Source organism: Scyliorhinus canicula, chromosome 5 (assembly GCF_902713615.1).
Source record: "Scyliorhinus canicula chromosome 5, sScyCan1.1, whole genome shotgun sequence".
Taxonomy (NCBI): Eukaryota; Metazoa; Chordata; class Chondrichthyes; order Carcharhiniformes; family Scyliorhinidae; genus Scyliorhinus; species Scyliorhinus canicula.
The window spans coordinates 229,656,297-229,680,876 of NC_052150.1; the positions used below are offsets into that span (position 1 = coordinate 229,656,297).

Consider the following 24,580-nt stretch of genomic DNA (forward strand, 5'->3'; position numbering starts at 1 on the left):
CACACCACCACCAAACAACACATACACACACAGGACGACACACACACAGGGCGACACACACACAGGGCGACACACACACACAGGGCGACACACATAACACAGGGCGACACACATAACACAGGGCGACACACATAACACAGGGCGACACACATAACACAGGGCGACACACATAACACAGGGCGACACACACACACACACACACAGGGCGACACACACACACACAGGGCGACACACACACACACAGGGCGACACACACACACACCCACACACAGGGCGACACACACTCACACAGGGCAACACACACTCACACAGGGCGACACACACACACACAGGGCGACACACACAAACACACAGGGCGACACACACACACACACAGGGCGACACACACACACACACACAGGGCGACACACACACACACAGGGCGACACACACACACAGGGCGACACACACACACCCACACGCAGGGCGACACACACACTCACAGGGCAACACACACATACACACACGGCGACACACACACACACACACACAGGGTGACACACACACACACACACAGGGTGACACACACACACACACACAGACAGGGCAACACACACACACACACAGACAGGGCAACACACACACACACACGGCGACACACACACACACACACACACAGGGCGACACACACACACACAGGGCGACACACACACACACACACACACACACACACAGGGTGACACACACACACACCCACACACAGGGTGACACACACAGACACACAAAGGGCGACACACACACACACACACACACAGGTCGACACACACACAGACACTCACAGGGTGACACACACAGACACACACACACACACACACACAGGGTGACACACACAGACACACAAAGGGCGACACACACACACACACACACACACACACGTCGACACACACACAGACACTCACAGGGTGACACACACAGACACACACACACACACACAGGGCGACACACACACAGACAGGGCAACACACACACACCCACACACAGGGCGAAACACACACAGGGCGACACACACACACACAGGGCGACACACACACGGTCTCACACACACACACGGTCTCACACACACACAGGGTGACACACACACAGAGCGACACACACACAGAGCGACACACAGGGCAACATACCCGGGGTGACACACACACAGGGTGACACACACACAGGGTGACACACACACAGAGCGACACACACACACACCCACACACAGGGCAACATACCCGGGGTGACACACACACACCCACACACAGGGCGACACACACACACACAGGGCGACACACACACACACACACACACACAGGGCGACACACACACACACACAGGGCGACACACACAGGGACACACACACACACAGGGCGACACACACACACACGGCGACACACACAGGGACACACACACACACACACACACACACACACACACACACACAGGGTGACACACACACAGACAGGGCAACACACACACACACAGGGCGACACACACACACACAGGGCGACACACACACACAGGGCGACACACACAGGGCGACACACACACACACACAGGGCGACACACACACACACACAGGGCGACACACACACACACACAGGGCGACACACACTCACACAGGGCGACACACACTCACACAGGGCGACACACACACACACAGGGCGACACACACACACACAGGGCGACACACGCACAGACACAGGGCGACACACGCACACACACAGGGCGACACACACACACACACACAGGGCGACACACACACACAGGGCGACACACACACACACACAGGGCGACACACACACACCCACACACAGGGCGACACACACACACGCACAGGGCGACACACACAGGGCGACACACACACACAGGGCGACACACACCCACACACAGGGCGACACACACACACAGGGTGACACACACACACACACAGGGTGACACACACAGGGCGACACACACACACAGGGCGACACACACACACACATAGGGCGACACACACACACACACACAGGGCGACACACACACACACAGGGCGACACACACACACACAGGTCGACACACTCACACAGGGCGACACACACACACAGGGCGACACACACACACACCCACACACACACACAGGGCGACACACGCACACACAGGGCGACACACACACACACACACAGGGCAACACACACATGGCGTCACACACACACACACACACACGGCGACACACACACAGGGTGGCACACACACAGAGCGACACACACACACACACCCACACACAGGGCAACATACCCGGGGTGACACACACACACCCACACACAGGGCGACACACACACACGGCGACACACACACGCACAGGGCGACACACACACGCACAGACAGGGCGACACACACACGCACAGGGCGACACACACACACACACACACACACACATGGCGTCACACACACACATACACACACAGCGACACACACACACACGGGGCGACACACACACACACAGGGTGACACACACACACACAGGGTTACACACACACACACACACACACACACACACAGGGCGACACACACACACAGGGCGACACACATAACACAGGGCGACACACATAACACAGGGCGACACACATAACACAGGGCGACACACATAACACAGGGCGACACACACACACACACACACACAGGGCGACACACACACACAGGGCGACACACACACACACACAGGGCGACACACACACACACACAGGGCGACACACACACACACACAGGGCGACACACACACACACAGGGCGACACACACACACAGGGCGACACACACACACACAGGGCGACACACACACACAGGGCGACACACACACACAGGGCGACACACACACACAGGGCGACACACACACACACACAGGGCGACACACACACACACACAGGGCGACACACACACACACACACACACACACACACACACACGGCGACACACACACACACAGGGCGACACACACACACCACACACAGGGCGACACACACACACACAGGGCGACACACACACACCACAGGGCGACACACACACACACAGGGCGACACACACACACACAGGGCGACACACACACACACACAGGGCGACACACACACACACACAGGGCAACACACACACACACGGCGACACACACACACAGGGCGACACACACACACAGGGCGACACACACACACACCCACACACAGGGCGACACACACACACGCACAGGGCGACACACACAGGGCGACACACACACACACACACACACAGGGCGACACACACCCACACACAGGGCGACACACACACACACAGGGTGACACACACACGCACACACAGGGTGACACACACAAGGCGACACACACACACACACAGGGCGACACACACACACACACAGGGCGGACACACACACACACACAGGGCGACACACACACACACACAGGGCGACACACACACACAGGGCGACACACACACACAGGGCGACACACGCACACACAGGGCGACACACACACACACACACAGGGCAACACACACATGGCGTCACACACACACACACACACACACGGCGACACACACACAGGGTGGCACACACACAGAGCGACACACACACACCCACACACAGGGCAACATACCCGGGGTGACACACACACACCCACACACAGGGCGACACACACACACGGCGACACACACACGCACAGGGCGACACACACACGCACAGACAGGGCGACACACACACGCACAGGGCGACACACACACACACACACACACACATGGCGTCACACACACACATACACACACAGCGACACACACACACACGGGGCGACACACACACACACAGGGTGACACACACACACACAGGGTTACACACACACACACACACACACACACACAGGGCGACACACACACACAGGGCGACACACATAACACAGGGCGACACACATAACACAGGGCGACACACATAACACAGGGCGACACACATAACACAGGGCGACACACACACACACACACACACAGGGCGACACACACACACACAGGGCGACACACACACACACACAGGGCGACACACACACACACACAGGGTGACACACACACACACACAGGGCGACACACACACACACAGGGCGACACACACACACAGGGCGACACACACACACACAGGGCGACACACACACACACAGGGCGACACACACACACAGGGCGACACACACACACAGGGCGACACACACACACAGGGCGACACACACACACACACAGGGCGACACACACACACACACAGGGCGACACACACACACACACACACACACACACACACACAGGGCGACACACACACACACAGGGCGACACACACACACCCACACACAGGGCGACACACACACACACAGGGCGACACACACACACACAGGGCGACACACACACACACAGGGCGACACACACACACACAGGGCGACACACACACACACACAGGGCGACACACACACACACACAGGGCGACACACACACACACACAGGGCGACACACACACACAGGGCGACACACACACACAGGGCGACACACACACACACCCACACACAGGGCGACACACACACACGCACAGGGCGACACACACAGGGCGACACACACACACACACACACACAGGGCGACACACACCCACACACAGGGCGACACACACACACAGGGTGACACACACACACACACAGGGTGACACACACAGGGCGACACACACACACACAGGGCGACACACACACACACAGGGCGACACACACACACACAGGGCGACACACACACACACAGGGCGACACACACTCACACAGGGCGACACACACTCACACAGGGCGACACACACTCACACAGGGCGACACACACACACACACACACACAGGGCGACACACACACACACAGGGCGACACACACACACACAGGGCGACACACACACACACAGGGCGACACACACTCACACAGGGCGACACACACACACACAGGGCGACACACACACACACAGGGCGACACACACAGGGCGACACACACTCACACAGGGCGACACACACACACACCCACACACACACACAGGGCGACACACACACACACAGGGCGACACACACACACAGGGCGACACACATAACACAGGGCGACACACATAACACAGGGCGACACACATAACACAGGGCGACACACATAACACAGGGCGACACACACACACACACACACACAGGGCGACACACACACACACAGGGCGGACACACACACACACACAGGGCGACACACACACACACACAGGGCGACACACACACACACACAGGGCGACAACACACACCACACAGGGCGACACACACACACAGGGCGACACACACACACCACAGGGCGACACACACCACAGGGCGACACCACACACACACAGGGCGGACACACACACACAGGGCGACACACACACACCAGGGCGACACACACACACACACAGGGCGACACACACACACACACAGGGCGACCACACACACACCACACACACACACACACACACAGGCGGACACACACACACACAGGGCGACACACACACACACCCACACACAGGGCGACACACACACACACAGGGCGACACACACACACACAGGGCGACACACACACACACAGGGCGACACACACACACACACAGGGCGACACACACACACACACAGGGAGACACCCACCACACACACAGGGCGACACCACACACACAGGGCGACACACACACACAGGGCGACACACACACCCACACACAGGGCGACACACACACACGCACAGGGCGACACACACAGGGCGACACACACACACACACACCCACAGGGCGACACACACACGCACACACAGGGTGACACACACAAGGCGACGCACACACACACACAGGGCGACACACACACACACACAGGGCGACACACACACACACACAGGGCGACACACACACACACACAGGGCGACACACACACACCAGGGCGACACACACACACAGGGCGACACACACACACAGGGCGACACACACACACACACACAGGGCAACACACACATGGCGTCACACACACACACACACACACGGCGACACACACACAGGGTGGCACACACACAGAGCGACACACACACACACACCCACACACAGGGCAACATACCCGGGGTGACACACACACACCCACACACAGGGCGACACACACACACGGCGACACACACACGCACAGGGCGACACACACACGCACAGACAGGGCGACACACACACGCACAGGGCGACACACACACACACACACACACACATGGCGTCACACACACACATACAGCGACACACACACACACGGGGCGACACACACACACACAGGGTGACACACACACACACAGGGTTACACACACACACACACACACACACACCGGGCGACACACACACACAGGGCGACACACATAACACAGGGCGACACACATAACACAGGGCGACACACATAACACAGGGCGACACACATAACACAGGGCGACACACACACACACACACACACAGGGCGACACACACACACACAGGGCGACACACACACAACACACAGGGCGACACACACACACACACAGGGCGACACACACACACACAGGGCGACACACACACACACCAGGGCGACCACACACACACAGGGCGACACACACCCACACAGGGCGACACACACACACAGGGCGACACACACACAAAGGGCGACACACACACACAGGGCGACACACACACACAGGGCGACACACACACACACACAGGGGCGACACACACACACACACAGGGCGGACACACACACACACACACACACACACACAGGGCGACCCACACACACACAGGGCGACACACACACACACCCACACACAGGGCGACACACACACACACAGGGCGACACACACACACACACAGGGCGACACACACACACAGGGCGACACACACACACACAGGGCGACACACACACACACACACAGGGCGACACACACACACACACAGGGCGGACACACACACACACACAGGGCGACACACACACACAGGGCGACACACACACACAGGGCGACCACACACACCCACACACAGGCGACCACACACACGACAGGGCGGACACACACAGGGCGACACGCACAGGGCGACACACACAGGGCGACACACACACACACACACACAGGGCGACACACACCCACACACAGGGCGACACACACACACAGGGTGACACACACACGCACACACAGGGTGACACACACAAGGCGACGCACACACACACACAGGGCGACACACACACACACACAGGGCGACACACACACACACACAGGGCGACACACACACACACACAGGGCGACACACACACACACAGGGCGACACACACACACACAGGGCGACACACACACACACAGGGCGACACACACACACACAGGGCGACACACACACACACAGGGCGACACACACACACACAGGGCGACACACACACACACAGGGCGACACACACTCACACAGGGCGACACACACTCACACAGGGCGACACACACTCACACAGGGCGACACACACTCACACAGGGCGACACACACTCACACAGGGCGACACACACACACTCACACAGGGCGACACACACACACACACACAGGGCGACACACACACACCACACACACACACACACAGGCCGCGACACACAGGGACACCACACACAGGGCGACACACACACACAGGGCGACACACACCACACACAGGGCGACACACACACACACAGGGCGACACACACAACACACCCACACACAGGGCGACACACACACACACCCACACACACACACAGGGCAACACACACACACACACAGGGCAACACACAGGGCGACACACACACACACCCACACACAGGGCGACACACCCACACACAGGGCGACACACACACAGACACACAGGGCGACACACACACAGACACACAGGGCGACACACACACGCACAGGGCGACACACACACAGACACACAGGGTGACACACACACAGACACACAGGGCGACACACACACAGACACACAGGGCGACACACACACAGACACACAGGGCGACACACACACAGACACACAGGGCGACACACACACAGACACACACAGGGCGACACACACACACAGGGCGACACACACACACACAGGGCGACACACACACACCACCCACAGGGCGACACACACACACACACAGGGCGGAACACAACACACCACAGGCACACAACCACACACAGGGCGACACACACACACGCACAGGGCGACACACACAGGGCGACACACACACACACACACACACAGGGCGACACACACCCACACACAGGGCGACACACACACACAGGGTGACACACACACACACACAGGGTGACACACACAGGGCGACACACACACACACAGGGCGACACACACCACACACAGGGCGACACACACACACACAGGGCGACACACACACACACAGGGCGACACACACTCACACAGGGCGACACACACTCACACAGGGCGACACACACTCACACAGGGCGACACACACACACACACACACAGGGCGACACTCACACAGGGCGACACACACACACACAGGGCGACACACACACACACAGGGCGACACACACACACACAGGGCGACACACACTCACACAGGGCGACACACACACACACAGGGCGACACACACACACACAGGGCGACACACACACACACAGGGCGACACAACACACACACAGGGCGACACACACTCACACAGGGCGACACACACACACACCCACACACACACACAGGGCGACACACACACACACAGGGCGACACACACACACACACACACAGGGCAACACACAGGGCGACACACACACACACCCACACACAGGGCGACACACACACGCACAGGGCGACACACACACAGACACACAGGGCGACACACACACAGACACACAGGGCGACACACACACAGACACACAGGGCGACACACACACAGACACACAGGGCAACACACACACAGACACACACAGGGCGACACACACACACACAGGGCGACACACACACACACAGGGCGACACACACACAGACACACAGGGCGACACACACACAGGGTGACACATACACACACACAGGGCCACACACACAGGGTGAAACACACACACACACACACACAGGGCATCAGACACACATACACACAGGGTCGCACACACACACATACACACAGGGTCACACACACAGAGCGACTACACACACAGGGTCTGGGGGCGGGCCGGACCGAGGTGGGGTAGGCTAGACGAGGGCCAGGTGGAGGCGGGGAGAGGGAGAGTGAGACCCACCCACACACATGCAGATACAGAGAGAGAGAGAGGCACAGAGAGAGAAAAGAGGGGACTCATTGGGAGACAGTGGTGTATTGGGTGTCACTGGACCAGTAATCCAGAGGCCCTGGCTAATGCCCTCAGTGTCACAGTGGTTAGCGCTGCTGCCTCACAGCACCAGGGACCCGGGTTCAATTCTGACCTCGGGTGTCTGTGTGGAATTTGCATGTTCTCCCTGTGTCTGCGTGGCTTTCTCTGGGGTCTCCGGTTTCTTCCCACAGTCCAAAGATGTGGATGTTAGATGGATTGGCCGTGCTAAATTGGTGTCCAAAGGTTTGGTGGGGTTACGGGGATAGGGCGGGGGTAGTGGGCCTAGGTAGAGAGCTCTTTCGGAGGGACCTCACCAAAACGGCACATCTTTGGACAGAAGGAGACCAGGGACAGAAGGACCCTGCCCCAATCAGGCCCCCCCTCCCTCCAAAAACCCCTGCAACACACTTACCTTCCTCCACATCGTTCCGAGATGCTGCCTCCAGCAGTCTGACGTTATCGGAGAAACGAATCCTCCTCAGGCCCCTGTTGCTCTTCCTTTTGTCCAGCTTCGCCTTTTTCCCCTGCGTGTCCTTCTCAAACTGTGCCCACTTCTTCAGCTGCTGCGCACGGCGCTTGTGAGCGTGCTTGAGCCGTTCCGGAGTGGTCATTCGCCCGACGAGTGGCAGCTCCGCCAGGAGTTCACTGTGCTCGGCCATGGCTGCTCACAGCTCGGGGGGACGGGGGGGGGGGACTGACGATCGCGAGGTTCGGGTTATTTACTTCACAACAAAAGCCAGGGGGCCAGGTAGCTATCGCAGACCCCTGCTGTGTTGTCTCTCAGGGTAGGGGGACAAGAAAAGACGGGACTTGCTCGGATGGTGCTGGATCCAGCTGCAATGCTGTGAGCCTCTCTGAAGCAGCGGTCAGTGTTGATATTTAACCATTATCTGGCTCCTCAGTTTGTGTCCTTGTGGGTATCGAAAAAAGGAGAACACAAAAGCAATCTGAAGATTATTCGTTCAGGTATTCCACGTCAAACCGAGAGCAAGTTCAGCGACACTGTAAACATCGCTGTTGTTTTCAGGTATCAGTCAGAGGCAAGAACTATTCCTCCTCGGCAATCCGTGCTTAGAAACAAGCGGTGCAGCGGTATTTAGGATGCATTTAGGAAGGCGTTTTTCACACAATGGGTTCCAGTCAGCAGTGTTGAAACTGGGACAAGAACGTGAAGTGCAGACCAGGGCAGGGTTACGTTAAGTTTGTTAATAGTTGCAGAGACTCCACACTGTAGGATGTGGGGGATGGGTGTCCTCGAAGGGCAATTTCTCCCCCAGAATTCAGGGTCTCCTCCCTGGGAGAATATTGCCACCGAGATGATTTGATAGCTTGCTGTCAGAGGTCCAACTCCAACAGCCTTAATCCTCCTTGGGGGCCGGCGAGGTAAGTTCCCTGCCCCCACCCTGACCCCTCAGGATAATTTCCAGGTGAGAATCTACCTTCCGGGGAGTAGCAGTGAAGATCTCTGTAAACATCGCCTCCTCCGATTACACCTTCCTGTCAACCAAGCACAGCGTTGGGAGCCAGTCAGGTTTGAATTAGGCAGTAAATGTGCCACACACGGCTGTGTCTCCCGGCACCCTATTGCAGCCCATGCTTCAGTTCATCTTCCAACAGTCAGGACATCAAGGAGCTGAGGGAGAATGAAAAAAACATGAAGCCGTCAATAAAGGCTTTGTTGTGCAATACACACAGCTATCAAACAATGCGGTCGGGGAGCTTTGGACTTAACCCCATCAGTGCCGCAATGGCACACGCATGACCTGGGCACGCTGGCACAGAAACAGGCCATTCAGCCCCTTCACGCTCCATTCAATCAGACCGCAGCTGATCTGTGCCCCGCCCCCCACCCCCTTGCCTCTGTCCCACATCTCCCGACAATCCCACACAACCAAAATCTCACCAATCTCACTCTTGAAACTTTCAGCTGATTGAAGAATTCCAGGTTTCCGGTGTGTGAGGACGTGCTCCCCGACAGCACACCCGCAATGGTCAAATCTGAAGGGTATGTTCCCCCCTCCTCCCTCCACAGGAAATAGCTTTCAGCCACTTCACCGAGTTCCCTGATCATTTTCAAACACTTTCATCAGGTGGTCGGTCAACCTTCCAAACTCCAGGGAACGCAAAGGCCAAATGAAATGAAATGAAAATCGCTTATCGTCACGAGTAGGCTTCAAATGAAGTTAGTGAAAAGCCCCTAGTCGCCACATTCCGGCGCCTGTTCGGGGAGGCTGGTACGGGAATCGAACCGTGCTGCTGGCCTCCCTTGGTCTGCTTTCAAAGCCAGCGATTTAACCCAGTGAGCTAAACCAGCCCCTGTATACACTGTGTACAACCTGAAACCCTCCAGACCACCTCTGCTGGAGGGGTACTTAGAACAGTGTAGCCAGCAGGGGAGCCAGTGGCGTAGTGGTATTGTCGCTGAACTAGGAATCCAGAGACCCAGAGTTGTCCTCTGGGGGCCTGGGTTCGAATCCCCCCATGGTAGATGGTGAAATTTGAATTCAATTTAAAAATACGGATTAAATGTCTACACTCATCCCTGGAGCATCTCAACGCCTACGGCAGATTCCTATTCACTGACTACAGCTCCGCCTTCAACACCATAATCCCAGCCAAGCTCGTATCCAAACTCCAAAACCTAGGACTTGGCTCCTCCCTCTGCAACTGGATCCTTGACTTCCTGACCCATAGACCACAACCAGTAAGGATAAACAACAATACCTCCTCCACAATAGTCAATACCGGGAACACGCACGGCTGCGTACTTAGCCCCCTACTATACTCCCTGTACACACACGACTGCATGGCAAAACTTGGTTCCAACTCCATCTACAAGTTTGCTGACGATACGACCATAGTATCTCGAATAACGACGCGTCAAAGTACAAGTGGGAGATAGAGAACCTAGTGGAGCAGCGGTAACAATCTCTCCCTCAATGCCAGCAAAACTAAAGAGCTGGTCGTTGACTTCAGGAAGCAAAGTACTGTACACACCCCTGTCAGCATCAACGGGGCCGAGGTGGAGATGGTTAGCAGTTTCAAATTCCTAGGGGTACACATCTCCAAAAATCTGTCCTGGTCCACCCACGTCGATGCTACCACCAAGAAAGCACAACAGCGCCTATACTTCCTCAGGAAACTAAGGAAATTCGGCATGTCCACATTAACTCTTACCAACATTTACAGATGCACCATAGAGAGCATCCTATCGGGCTGCATCACAGCCTGGTATGGCAACTGCTCGGCCCAGGACCTCAAGAAACTTCAGAGAGTCGTGAACACCGCCCAGTCCATCACACGAACCTGCCTCCCATCCATTGATTCCATCTACACCTCCCGCTGCCTGGGGAAAGCGGGCAGCATAATCAAAGACCCCTCCCCACCCAGCTTACTCACTCTTCCAACTTCTTCCATCGGGCAGGAGATACAGAAGTCTGAGAACAGCACGAACAGACTCAAAAACAGCTTCTTCCCCACTGTTACCAGACTCCTAAACGACCCTCTTGTGGACTGACCTGATCTCCTCACACATCGTCTCCACTGAGCAGTATTACACTCCTTTTTTAAAAAAAACTTTTTTTTAATAAACTTAAAGTACCCAATTCATTTTTTTCCCCCAATGAAGGGGCAATTTAGTGTGGCCAATCCACCTACCCTGCACATCTTTGGGTTGTGGCGGCAAAACCCACGCAGACACGGGGAGAATGTGCAAACTCCACACGGACAGTGACCCAGAGCCGGGATCGAACCTGGGACCTCAGTGCCGTGAGGCAACAGGGCTAACCCACTGCACGCAGTACTACACCCCTGTATGCTTCACCCAATGCCTGTGTCTATATATTTACATTGTGTATTTATGTATGTCCTATGTTTTTTCATGTATGGAATGATCTGTCTGTGGACAGTACGCAGAACAATATTTTTCACTGTACCTCAGTACACGTGACAATAAACAAATCCAAACCCATCTGGTTCGCTAATGTCCTTTAGGGAAGGAAATCTGCCGTCCTTACCCGGTCTGGCCTACATGTGACTCCTGACCCACAGCAATGTGGTTGACTGTGAAATGCTCTCAGGGATGGGCAATACATGTTGACCCAGCCAGCAACACCCACATCCCATAAGTGGCCGTTCGGTCTATCAAATTGGTGCTGGGGTTCAGTTCTATAAATACCTAGAATCCTTTAAGTCCCTACCCACTATTCGCGTCACAGCAAGTTCCAGCTGGCTGCTGAACACACTCCAGGACTGGAACAGGTACCCTGGGCAAATGATTCTCCCGGACCATTTACATCAACTGTACTCGCAAGCAGGCGAGATCGGCCAACTGGGCTCTCACCCCCATCATCGAATTTCGGAGAGTGACGCAATTTCAGAACACAGGCCAAATTTCCCCAACACTCGACTATGACAGCTCCTCAAGAATTTGTTACAAAGTGAAGCAGGAATACAGAAAGAAACAGGAAACTGGTTTCAGTCCACACCGATAGTTGTAAAAAAAACATGGAACAATTGTCTCATAGAGAATAGAGAGGAATAGTGAAGGATGAAGTGAGGACAGATGCGACTCCGAGGCCTCCTCGTCTACCCTGGAGCCTCCCTGTTTTCATTATTGTGGCTATCCCTCCAGCCCCTGATACACGCCCATTACGGTATTTTAAAAATGAATTCTCAGGATTTTCACCGGCACAGTTGGCTTCCCTTGGTTGCCAGGAGGCTGGAGAGGAGCTGATGCCACGCTGAGCCATTTCAGAGTGTCTGCGGTCACATATAGGCCAGGCGGGGTAAGGACGGCAGATTGCCTTACTGGACTGAACTCAGGAGCTTCCGACAAGGATTAATGGCAGGGCGGGCTTTCAGGAACGTGAAATATGAACAGAACAAACCTGCAAATAGGCCTGAAGCAGAAATGGAAGCAGCATTTCCTGGATGCCTTGGGAACCCCGCCATGGTACGTCAACACCCGAAGAAAATGTTTCCATAATGATCGAACCACACATACCATCGGCCAATCAGCCTGTGGTAAGCCTACCTCACAGCCCCGTCAAAGAACACATTCTATAATCCAGAGTCAGCCACGGTCCTGCCTTCCCCTGATTGAACCCACCCTCTCTCCTTCAAGGCTGGTGTATTTTTCCATTAGGAGATGCAATGGCCTCAAACACTCTCTCTGGCACAGCGCCTGTGGGATATGCTAAAATAATCATTCTCTCTGATGGAATGGTGGGTGATACCCTGCAGGTGGCTTGTTAATCCTTGCCACCATAGCACCACAGCAATACGAGCTGTTTTCAGTACTGACCCCGCCTCACACTGCTCTCATTTCCCAGTGTTATATACTGAAACTTTCCACAATTAACAAACATTTAAAAAGTGCAGCACACCAAATAAAGACCCTTGCCTTAGGGTTTTCAATAACTTTATTATCGCCCAACACAGGAATGCAAAACATTCCTTTTCAAACCCTACTAAATACTTTTCATTAAAGCTTTACACAAGTAAACCAGGGTCTCCCAGAGGCAGGAGGATTGGAAATGGCTCAGAAATCCCCACAATCGGTCATAATCAGGAACACGAGGAAAGCAGCTCAGTATTGCAAGGGAGCACACGAGCCGACGAAAGGTCACGAGCAGGATTGGGAGGTCTGGAGCAGACAGAAAATGACCGATTAAGCAGCTCTGAACGGAGTGTAATACCCGAGAGTAAGCCGTCACACGGAAAAGCTGTTTTGACCAAAATACGAGAGATCAAGACATTCAAAAGCTTTGGGAGAGGAGGTGGGGGCCAGTTTACCGGCCTGCTGACGTACGAGCGATTGGCGTTTGAGAGTGAGGAGATTAAAACAGGGAGACGAGGAGGAATGTCTTCTCCCAGACGGTTGTCAATCTTTGGAATTCTCTTCCACAGAGGGTGTGACGGCTGGCTGGAGGTCGACAGACTATTGACTGATAAGGAAGGCAAGGGGGACAGGCAGGGAAGTGGAGTTGTCGCCAAGATCAGATCTGCCATGAGCTTATCGACTGGCTCATGATGCCGAATAGCCTACTCCTGCTGCTTCAATGTCCCTACGTGGAGAGGTGTGAGGCATTGTGACGGTGGGGAGCTGAATTTGGATTTTGACAATGAGAGGAAGACTGAAGGAGGACGGTTCAGTGATTGCAGCATTTAATTCCAGGCGAGTGTGTGCAGCTGCAACCTGTTTGCAAACCGCATCATTTCAACAGCAATAGATCAACACTTTAATACTGTTCACACACAAACTCATCATCGCTTCCGCTGGAATGACAGGAGAGGGTCCAGAAAGAATCTTCTCCACAGCGGGGAGGGGGGAATATCAGCCAGATATTCCACAATGTCCTTGTCTCCGCCTGTGCATCGCGGGACACAAGGGCAGGTATTTCATCGTCAGGTAACCTGTACATAGCAAGCAGCTGAACTCCAAACAGTCCAGGCCACAGTCAGGGGCACCACTAAAGAAAATGGCTTCAGAAAGCCGGCGAGAACAAAAATGGAAGGTTCGGGAGCAGGAAATAGAGAAGAATTGAGTCCCAGAGTAGATGGAGAAGCTGTTCAGAGACCTGGGAACAGGGTCCTCAAATGGAGTGACCCAAGTCGATGAGAATATTGGGAAATAAATGAAAGCAAAGATCCGGTGAGGTTGCAGGGGAAGATTTATCAGAAAATGCAATACAACAGAGAAAGACAATGTGGTGTTGCGGGTGACGATCGCCACTGGAATATAGCGGCTCCGTGGGTAGCAATCCCATCTCCAGAGAGTGAGATCAAACCCAGACTGACACTCCAGTGCAGTACTGAGGGAGGGCTGCACCGTTGGAGCTGCTAGCTTTAGGATGAGGCCCCGTCTGCCCTTTCCATTGGGCAGAAGTTAATTTGGACGATTATTAAGCAGAGCAGAGGTATTCGCCCCGACGTCCCGACCAACCTTTATCCCTCAATCTACCTCACTACAGCAAATTACATTGTCAGTCCGTGTGAGCTTACTGTATGCAAATTGAATGTCTCATATTGCACGTTACATAAGAACATAAGAACTAGGAGCAGGAGTAGGCCATCTGGCCCCTCGAGCCTGCTCCGCCATTCAATGAGATCATGGCTGATCTTTTGTGGACTCAGCTCCACTTTCCGGCCCGAACACCATAACCCTTAATCCCTTTATTCTTCAAAAAACTATCTTTACCTTAAAAACATGTAATGAAGGAGCCTCAACTGCTTCACTGGGCAAGGAATTCCATAGATTCACAACCCTTTGGGTGAAGAAGTTCCTCCTAAACTCAGTCCTAAATCTACTTCCCCTTATTTTGAGGCTATGCCCCCTAGTTCTGCTGTCACCCGCCAGTGGAAACAACCTGCCCGCATCTATTCTATCTATTCCCTTCATAATTTTAAATGTTTCTATAAGATCCCCCCTCATCCTTCTAAATTCCAACGAGTACAGTCCCAGTCTACTCAACCTCTCCAGGGGATACACCAGTATCGAGACATCTGTAAAACACTTTGCAGCTTCCCAACATCGTAAAAGTTTATGTATTGGCAGAAATCCTTCACTTGAACGAGAACATAGAACAGAGTGCAGAAGGAGGCCACTCGGCCCATCGAGTCTGCACCGACCTACTTAAGCCCTCACTTCCACCCTATCCCCGTAACCCAATAACCGTTCCTAGCCTTTTTTGGTCACTAAAGGCAATTTATCATGGCCAATCCACCTAACCTACCCGTCTTTGGACTGTGGGTGGAAACCGGAGCACCCTAGAGGAAACCCACGCAGACACGGGGAGAACGTGCAGACTCCGCACAGATAGTCACCCGAGGCCGGAATTGAACCCGGTCCCTGGCGCTGTGAGGCAGCAGTGCTGCCCACTGTGCCACCTGAAAGAGTAAATAAGATCAGAGAGTTGAGTGTGTGGCTCAAAGATTGATGTGGGTTTTGATTCACGAGGCACTGGCGTCAGTACAGGGAAAGGGGGAGTTACACCATTGGGGAGACCTCCATCTGAACTGCGCTGGGAGATTTGACATCTCAGGAGAACAGGAAGGTAAAGGGGGTGAGGTAGCTCGGACAGGAAAAGATTATAAATGTCGTGAGAAACGATCCTGATTTGGAAGATCAGGAGAGAAGAAATAGCAAAGGTAAGAAGTCACAGATAGGAGAAGTTTATAGCCCTGCGATAGGACAGAGTCTATATCAAGAAATAATTGTTGTTTGTAAGAAAGGTAGTGCAATAATGTATTCAATCATCATATAGATTGGACAAATCAAACTGGCAATGATACCCTGGAGGATAGGTACATATTCGGGACTGTTTTTTAGATCATCATACAGTATTAATAATTTAATAATAATAATCTTTATTGTCACAAGTAGGCTTATATTAACACTGCAATGTAGTTACTGTGAAAAGCCCCTAGTTGCCACATTCCGGTGCCTGTTTGGGTACACTGAGGGAGAATTCAGAATGTCCAATTCACCTAACCTGCACGTCTTTCGGGACTTGTGGGTGGAAACCGGAGCACCCGGAGGAAACCCACGCAGACACGGGGAGAACGTGCAGACTCCGCACAGACAGTGACCCAGGGGGGAATTGAACCTGGGACCATGGCGCTGTGAAGCCACAGTAGACTCAAAAATCGAGCTTGCCATTGCTGTTCCCCTGTCTTCCCGGCTAGGCTCCCCTTCCAATCAACTCTGGCCAGCTCCTCCCTCATGTGAAAAATGAAAATCGCTTATTGTCACGAGTAGGCTTCAATGAAGTTACTGTGAAAAGACCCTAGTTGCCACATTCCGGCGCCTGTCCGGGGAGGCTGGTACGGGAATCGAACCGTGCTGCTGGCCTGCTTTAAAAGCCAGCGATTTAGCCGAGTGAGCTAAATTAGCCCCATTGTAATTTGGATGGAGAACATAGACTGTCAGCTTGACAAATATCAGAGTGCATGATTGTCCAAGAGGGAGAAAACTGTGTCAGCAAGGCTGGAACTAGGAAACAAATCAGGACAGTTTGCGATAAATCACCAACAGTAAAGAGGAACAACAATTTATCCTGTTAGGTGAAGAGAGTGCGGATTGGCAAGTTCACTCTGATTGGCTGACGGGTTGCCTTGGAGAAGGCAGCATGGAACTGTTAACTGTTAAATGATCAGAGGGTTAGATAGGGTGGACAGTGAGAGCCTTCTCCCGCGGATGGAGGTGGCTAGCACGAGGGGACATAGCCTTAAATTGAGGGGTAATAGATATAGGACAGAGGTCAGAGGTGGGTTTTTTACGCAAAGAGTGGTGAGGCCGTGGAATGCCCTACCTGCAACAGTAGTGAACTCGCCAACATTGAGGGCATTTAAAAATTTATTGGATAAGCATATGGATGATAAGGGCATAGTGTAGGTTAGATGGCCTTTAGTTTTTTTTTTCCATGTCGGTGCAACATCGAGGGCCGAAGGGCCTGTACTGCGCTGTATCGTTCTATGATCTATGATCTATGAACTGTCCAACTTTGTTCAAATTACAAGTGGGCAGGTCGATTCTGGTCAAGGCATTGCCCTGAGGAATGAACCAGGGAATGGCTGTCCCCCAGGTTTTTATTTAGATGAAAAAGGTGCAGTGTGGGGACAGGTTCCTTCCATCTGTGAAGGAAAGGGTCCTGTGTGTGAATATATGTGGCTTCTAGCATGTGTAAGTGAGCCACATTGCGAGGCCAACTGACGATCTTAAATTGTTTTCTTGTGTAGTTATTAGCACACAGGATTGTTCAGCAGTAGTTGTCCAATTGCAGAGTCATATCTAATGTGTTGCGAGTGTTGCAAGCACGGGCTGGATGGGGTACAGTCCTGTTGCGAACAGCCGCAGGGACATGCTGTTTGACACTATCTGTCAGTATTTGATACGGAAACACTTGGTATTACACCAGCACTGACATTCACATACTCCGTTATTAATTTGGTGTGACAGACAGCAGCATTCGGTGACTGGTAAATACCACTCATGTTGCTACTGCAAATCTGCAGCGTGAAACAGTTAGCTTCACCTGTTACTCCAACCTTGGAGACACCCAAGGTAGACTGGGCACTTTTTAGGGAGCGGTGGCTTTAGGCCAGTTCGGTATACAATATATAGTGAGCAATGATCCGATCAGGTAGCCATTAACTCACAGAGTGACTCTGATACGCCCTATTTCAACATCAGATCTACACAGTGAGCAAATGGCTTGGGCCCTATTTACAAGGGTGGAACGTGGGATGGTAGGAATCCCAACACTTATATTGTGCAGTGAAGGTAGACTTATGGTGGGGTGGTAGAGAACCCATAAAGAGATTTCTCAACTTGTACGTTAAGGAAAGGGAGCTCTAGTGACAGCTCCATTTCACAGGTGATGTTGAGTGCAGGAGGAAACCTATTAACTCGTGTAAGGAAATTCCTATATCCAACTCTAATATACCAATTCTTATAGCCGATTCAAATATACCAAACGTATCATCCACGTATCGGAAATCTGCAAGGGAGAGGAAAGTGGATGTCATTCCATTGAAGATCTCTTTCTCATGGGAACCAAAAAAGATGTTGGCGCGAGCTGGGCCTAGAGGTGATCCCACGGCAACACCATCTATCTGGTGCCTTAACCAGTCAGGGTTGACCTGTCCGGTTTGAATTTCAACAAGGCTGGGCAGTTAGCTGTTCCATGCTGCATTCTTCACGGCAATACCTCGACCAGAGTCCACTTGTCAAACAACCAGCACTCTCTCCTCATGGAGTATAAATTGTTGCTTCCCTTTACTGTTGAGATTCTGTCCTAGTGAGTGCAATATGAAAAGCTTCAACAGCATGTGTATTTTTCAGCAATAATCTGCACTACCAAATGACTCCTTAAACTTCAATTCTTTCAGCACGACAAGTAACCAAACATGATGTTACGTTGTGCAGTACACTCCAAGGAAAACATTATAAACAGACCAGGCTGTAAGAATTTTTGTGTTCAGTGTCAAGACAAGATAGCACAGGAGAGGAACCTCCTTATCTCCTTAGACAAGGGGCATCGATTATTTCTTCACATCCACTCTCTGGATCAGATAAGAAAGCTTTTCTGTGTTGAACAACAAGGATATTAACTCAATGTGATATGCTTGTTTCATTTTTGATGCCTCGTCGATTTGACCACAGCAAAACCTCATGGTATTATTTTACCTGTCAGCTGAATTGGAGATTTCACCATTGGCATATTGAAATGTACTGTGCTCGTGAAACCAGGAACAAGCAGAGAGGGAACAAAGTTTGACAAAACTGAGTAAGACGTCAGTCCCAGCTGTGAGAGAACGCGCAGATAAAGGTTAGACTGTGCCCAACAGAATTGCTCTGATCTTGGCTTGATTTCCGTATGATACAGTAACTAAAGTCCGAATGATAAAAAGGTTTATTCTCACTATATCTTAGATTTATAACTGCAGTGAAACAGGCATGAGTGACGTGATCACGAATTGCAATCTAAAAATATACATAGAAACATAAATAGAGAATAGAAGCAGGAGGACGCCATTCAGCCCTTCTAGCCTGCTCCGCCATTCATTATGATCATGGCTCATCATCAAGTTCAATATCCTGATCCCACCTTCCCCCCCATATCCCTTCACCCCTTCAGCCCCAAGAGCTGTATCTAATTCCTTCTTGAAATTACACAACGTTTTGGCCTCAACTACTTCCTGTGGCAGTGAATCCCACAGATTCACCGCTCTCTGGGCGAAGAAATTTCTCCTCATCTCAGTCCCAAAAGGTTTACCCCTTATCCTCAAACTATGACCCCGGGTTCTGGGCTCCCCCACCATCGGGAACATTCTTTCTGAATCTACCCTGTCTAATCCTGTTAGAATTTCGTGAGTTTCTATGAGATCCCCTCTCACTCTTCTAAACTCCAATGAATATAATCCTCACCGACTTAGTCTCTCCTCTATTGACAATCCTGCCATCCCAGGAATCAGCCTGCGCTGCATTCCCTCCATAACAAGAACATCCTTCCTCAGATAAGGACACCAAAACTGCCCACAATACTCCAGGTGTGGCCTCACCAATGCCCTATAGAACTGCAGCAAAACATCTCTATTCCAATATTCAAATCCTCTCGCTATGAAGGCCAACATACCATTGGCCACCTTTACTGCCTGCTGTACCTGCGCGCTTACTTTCAACGACTGATACACGAGGACACCAAGGTCTCGCTGAGAATCCACCTCTCTCAATTTACACCCATTCAAATAATAATCTGCCTTCCTATTTTTGCTACCGAAGTGGATAACCTCACATTTATCCACATTGTACTGTATCTGCCGTGCATGTGCCCACTCACTCAGCCTGTCCAAATCCCACTGAAGCATCTCTATATCCTCCTCACAGCTCACCCTCCCACCCAACTTTGTATATTCTGCAAATTTGGAGAGAATACATTTAGTTCCCTGGTCCAAATCATTAATATATAATGTGAACAGTTGGGGTCGGAGCACAGATCCCTGCGGTACCCCACTAGTCACTGCCAGCCAATCAGAAAAAGACCCAGTTATTCCAGCTTTTTGCTTCCTGCCTGCCTATCCACCTCTTTTTAAAAATAAATTTAGAGTGCCCAATTCATTTTTTCTAATTAAGGGGCAATTTAGCCTGGCCAATCTACCTACCCTACACATTGTTGGGTTGTAGGGGTGAAACCCACGCAAGCACAGGAAGAATGTGCAAACTCCTGTGCGTGTCCCAGAGGACAGGAGAATAGCCAATGTTGTTCCTTTGTTTAAGAAGGGTAGCAAGGATAATCCAGGGAACTACAGGCTGGTGAGCCTTCCGTCAGTGGTAGGGAAATTACTGGAGCGAATTCTTCGAGACAGGATCTACTCCCATTTGGAAGCAAATGGACGTATTAGCGAGAGGCAGCATGGTTTTGTGAAGAGGAGGTCGTGTCTCACTAATTTGATCCGAGTTTTTCGAGGGGGTCACAAAGATGATTGATGCAGGTAGGGCAGTGGATGTTGTCTATATGGACTTCAGTAAGGCCTTTGACAAGGTCCCTCATGGCAGACTGGTACAAAAGGTGAAGTCACACGGATCAGGGGTGAGCTGGCAAGATGGATACAGAATTGGCTCGGTCATAGAAGGCAGAGAGTAGCAATGGAAGGGTGCTTTTCTGATTGGAGGGCTGTGACTAATGATGTTCTGCAGGGATCAGTGCTGGGACCTCTGCTGTTCGTAGTCAACATAAATGATTTGGAGGAAAATTTAACTGGTCTGATTGGTAAGTTTGCGGACGACACAAAGGTTGGTGGAATTGCGGATAGCGATGAGGACTGTCAGAGGATACAGCAGGATTTAGAACGTTTGGAGACTTGGGCAGAGAGATGGCAGATGGAGTTTAATCTGGACAAATGTGAGGTCATGCATTTTGGAAGGTCTAATACAGGTAGGGAATATACAGTGAATGGTAGAACCCTCAAGAATATTGACAGTCAGAGAGATCTAGGTATACAGGTCCACAGGTCACTGAAAGGGGCAACACAAGTGGAGAAGGTAGTCAAGAAGGCATACGGCATGCTTGCCTTCATTGGCCGGGGCATTGAGCATAAAAATTGGCAAGTCATGTTGCAGCTGCGTAGAACCTTAGTTAGGCCACACTTGGAGTATAGTGTTCAATTCTGGTCGCCACACTACCAGAAGGATGTGGAGGCTTTAGAGAGGGTGCAGAAGAGATTTACCAGGATGTTGCCTGGTATGGAGGGCATTAGCTATGAGGAGAGGTTGAATAAACTCGGTTTGTTCTCACTGGAACGACGGAGGTTGAGGGGCGACCTGATAGAGGTCTACAAAATTATGAGGGGCATAGACAGAGTGGATTGTCAGAGACTTTTTCCCAGGTTAGAGGGGCCAATTACTAGGGGGTATAGGATTAAGGTGCGAGGGGCAAGGTTTAGAGGAGATGTACGAGGCAAGTTTTTTACACAGAGGATAGTGGGTGCCTGGAACTCGCTGCCGGAGGTGGTGGTGGAAGCAGGGACGATAGTGACATTTAAGGGGCATCTTGACAAATACATGAATAGGATGGGAATAGAGGGATACGGACCCTGGAAGTGTAGAAGATTTTCATTTAGACGGGCAGCATGGTCGGCGCATAGCTTGGAGGGCCGAAGGGCCTGTTCCTGTGCTGTACTTTTCTTTGTTCTTTGTTCTTTGTACTTCACATGCACAGTGACCCACCCAGGATTGAACCTGGGACCTCGACGCCGTGAGGCAACAGTGCTAGCCACTGCACCACCCTGCTTTCTATCCATCTCCAGACTCTACCTGCAATCCCATGCACTTTAATTTTACACAGTAATCTGCTATGTGAGACCTTGTCGAGAGCTTTCTAAAAGTCTAAATACACCACGGGATTTAAACTAGTATGGCAGGAGGGTGGGTACCGGAGCAATAGGTCAGAAGGTGAAAGCATTGAGGGAGAACTGGGGAATAGGGACAGTATGGCTCTGAGGAAGAGCAGACAGGGAGATGTTGCTGAAAACAGTGGGTCTGGTGGCCTGAAGTGCATATGTTTTAATGCAAGAAGTATAACAGGTAAGGCAGATGAACTTAGAGCTTGGATTAGTACTTGGAACTATGATGTTGTTGCCATTACAGAGACCTGGTTGAGGGAAGGACAGGATTGGCAGCTAAACATTCCAGGATTTAGATGTTTCAGGCGGGATAGAGGGGATGTAAAAGAGGTGGAGGAGTTGCACTATTGGTTCGGGAGAATGTCACAGCTGTATTGCGGGAGGACACCTCAGAGGGCAGCGAGGCTATATGGGTAGAGATCAGGAATAAGAAGGCTGCAGTCAGAATGTCGGGGGTTTACTACAGGCCTCCCAACAGCCAGCGGGAGATAGAGGAACAGATAGGTAGACAGATTTTGGAAAGGAATAAAAGCAACAGGGTTGTTGTGATGGGAGACTTCAACTTCCCCAATATTGACTTAGTGCGAGGGGCTTGGACGGACAGAGTTTGTAAGGAGCATTCAGGAGGGCTTCTTAAAACAATATGTAGATAGTCCAACTAGGGAAGGGGCTGTACTGGACCTGGTATTGGGGAATGAGCCCGGCCAGGTAGTACAAGTTTCAGTAGGGGAGCATTTCGGGAACAGTGACCATAATTTAGTAAGTTTTAAAGTGCTGGTGGACAAGGATAAGAGTGGTCCTAGGGTGAATGTGCTA

General features: G+C 52.2%; 1 protein-coding gene across 2 annotated transcripts in view; it reads right to left on the minus strand.

Moving 5' to 3' along the window:
• The window catches only part of ppp1r16a (protein phosphatase 1, regulatory subunit 16A), a 131,340-nt gene that overhangs the window by 56,610 nt on the left and 50,150 nt on the right, over positions 1 to 24,580 (minus strand). The window contains exons 1-2 of one of the 2 annotated variants that reach the window (XM_038798712.1): positions 14,248 to 14,317; positions 9,771 to 10,991 (exon numbers count right to left, since the gene is read on the minus strand). In XM_038798712.1, the coding sequence (XP_038654640.1) occupies positions 9,771 to 10,017 (247 nt within the window). In that variant the 5' untranslated portion in view covers positions 10,018 to 10,991; positions 14,248 to 14,317. Of the gene's footprint in view, positions 1 to 9,770; positions 10,992 to 14,247; positions 14,318 to 24,580 lie in introns of those variants that run through there. The other variant, XM_038798711.1, reaches the window with a different exon arrangement.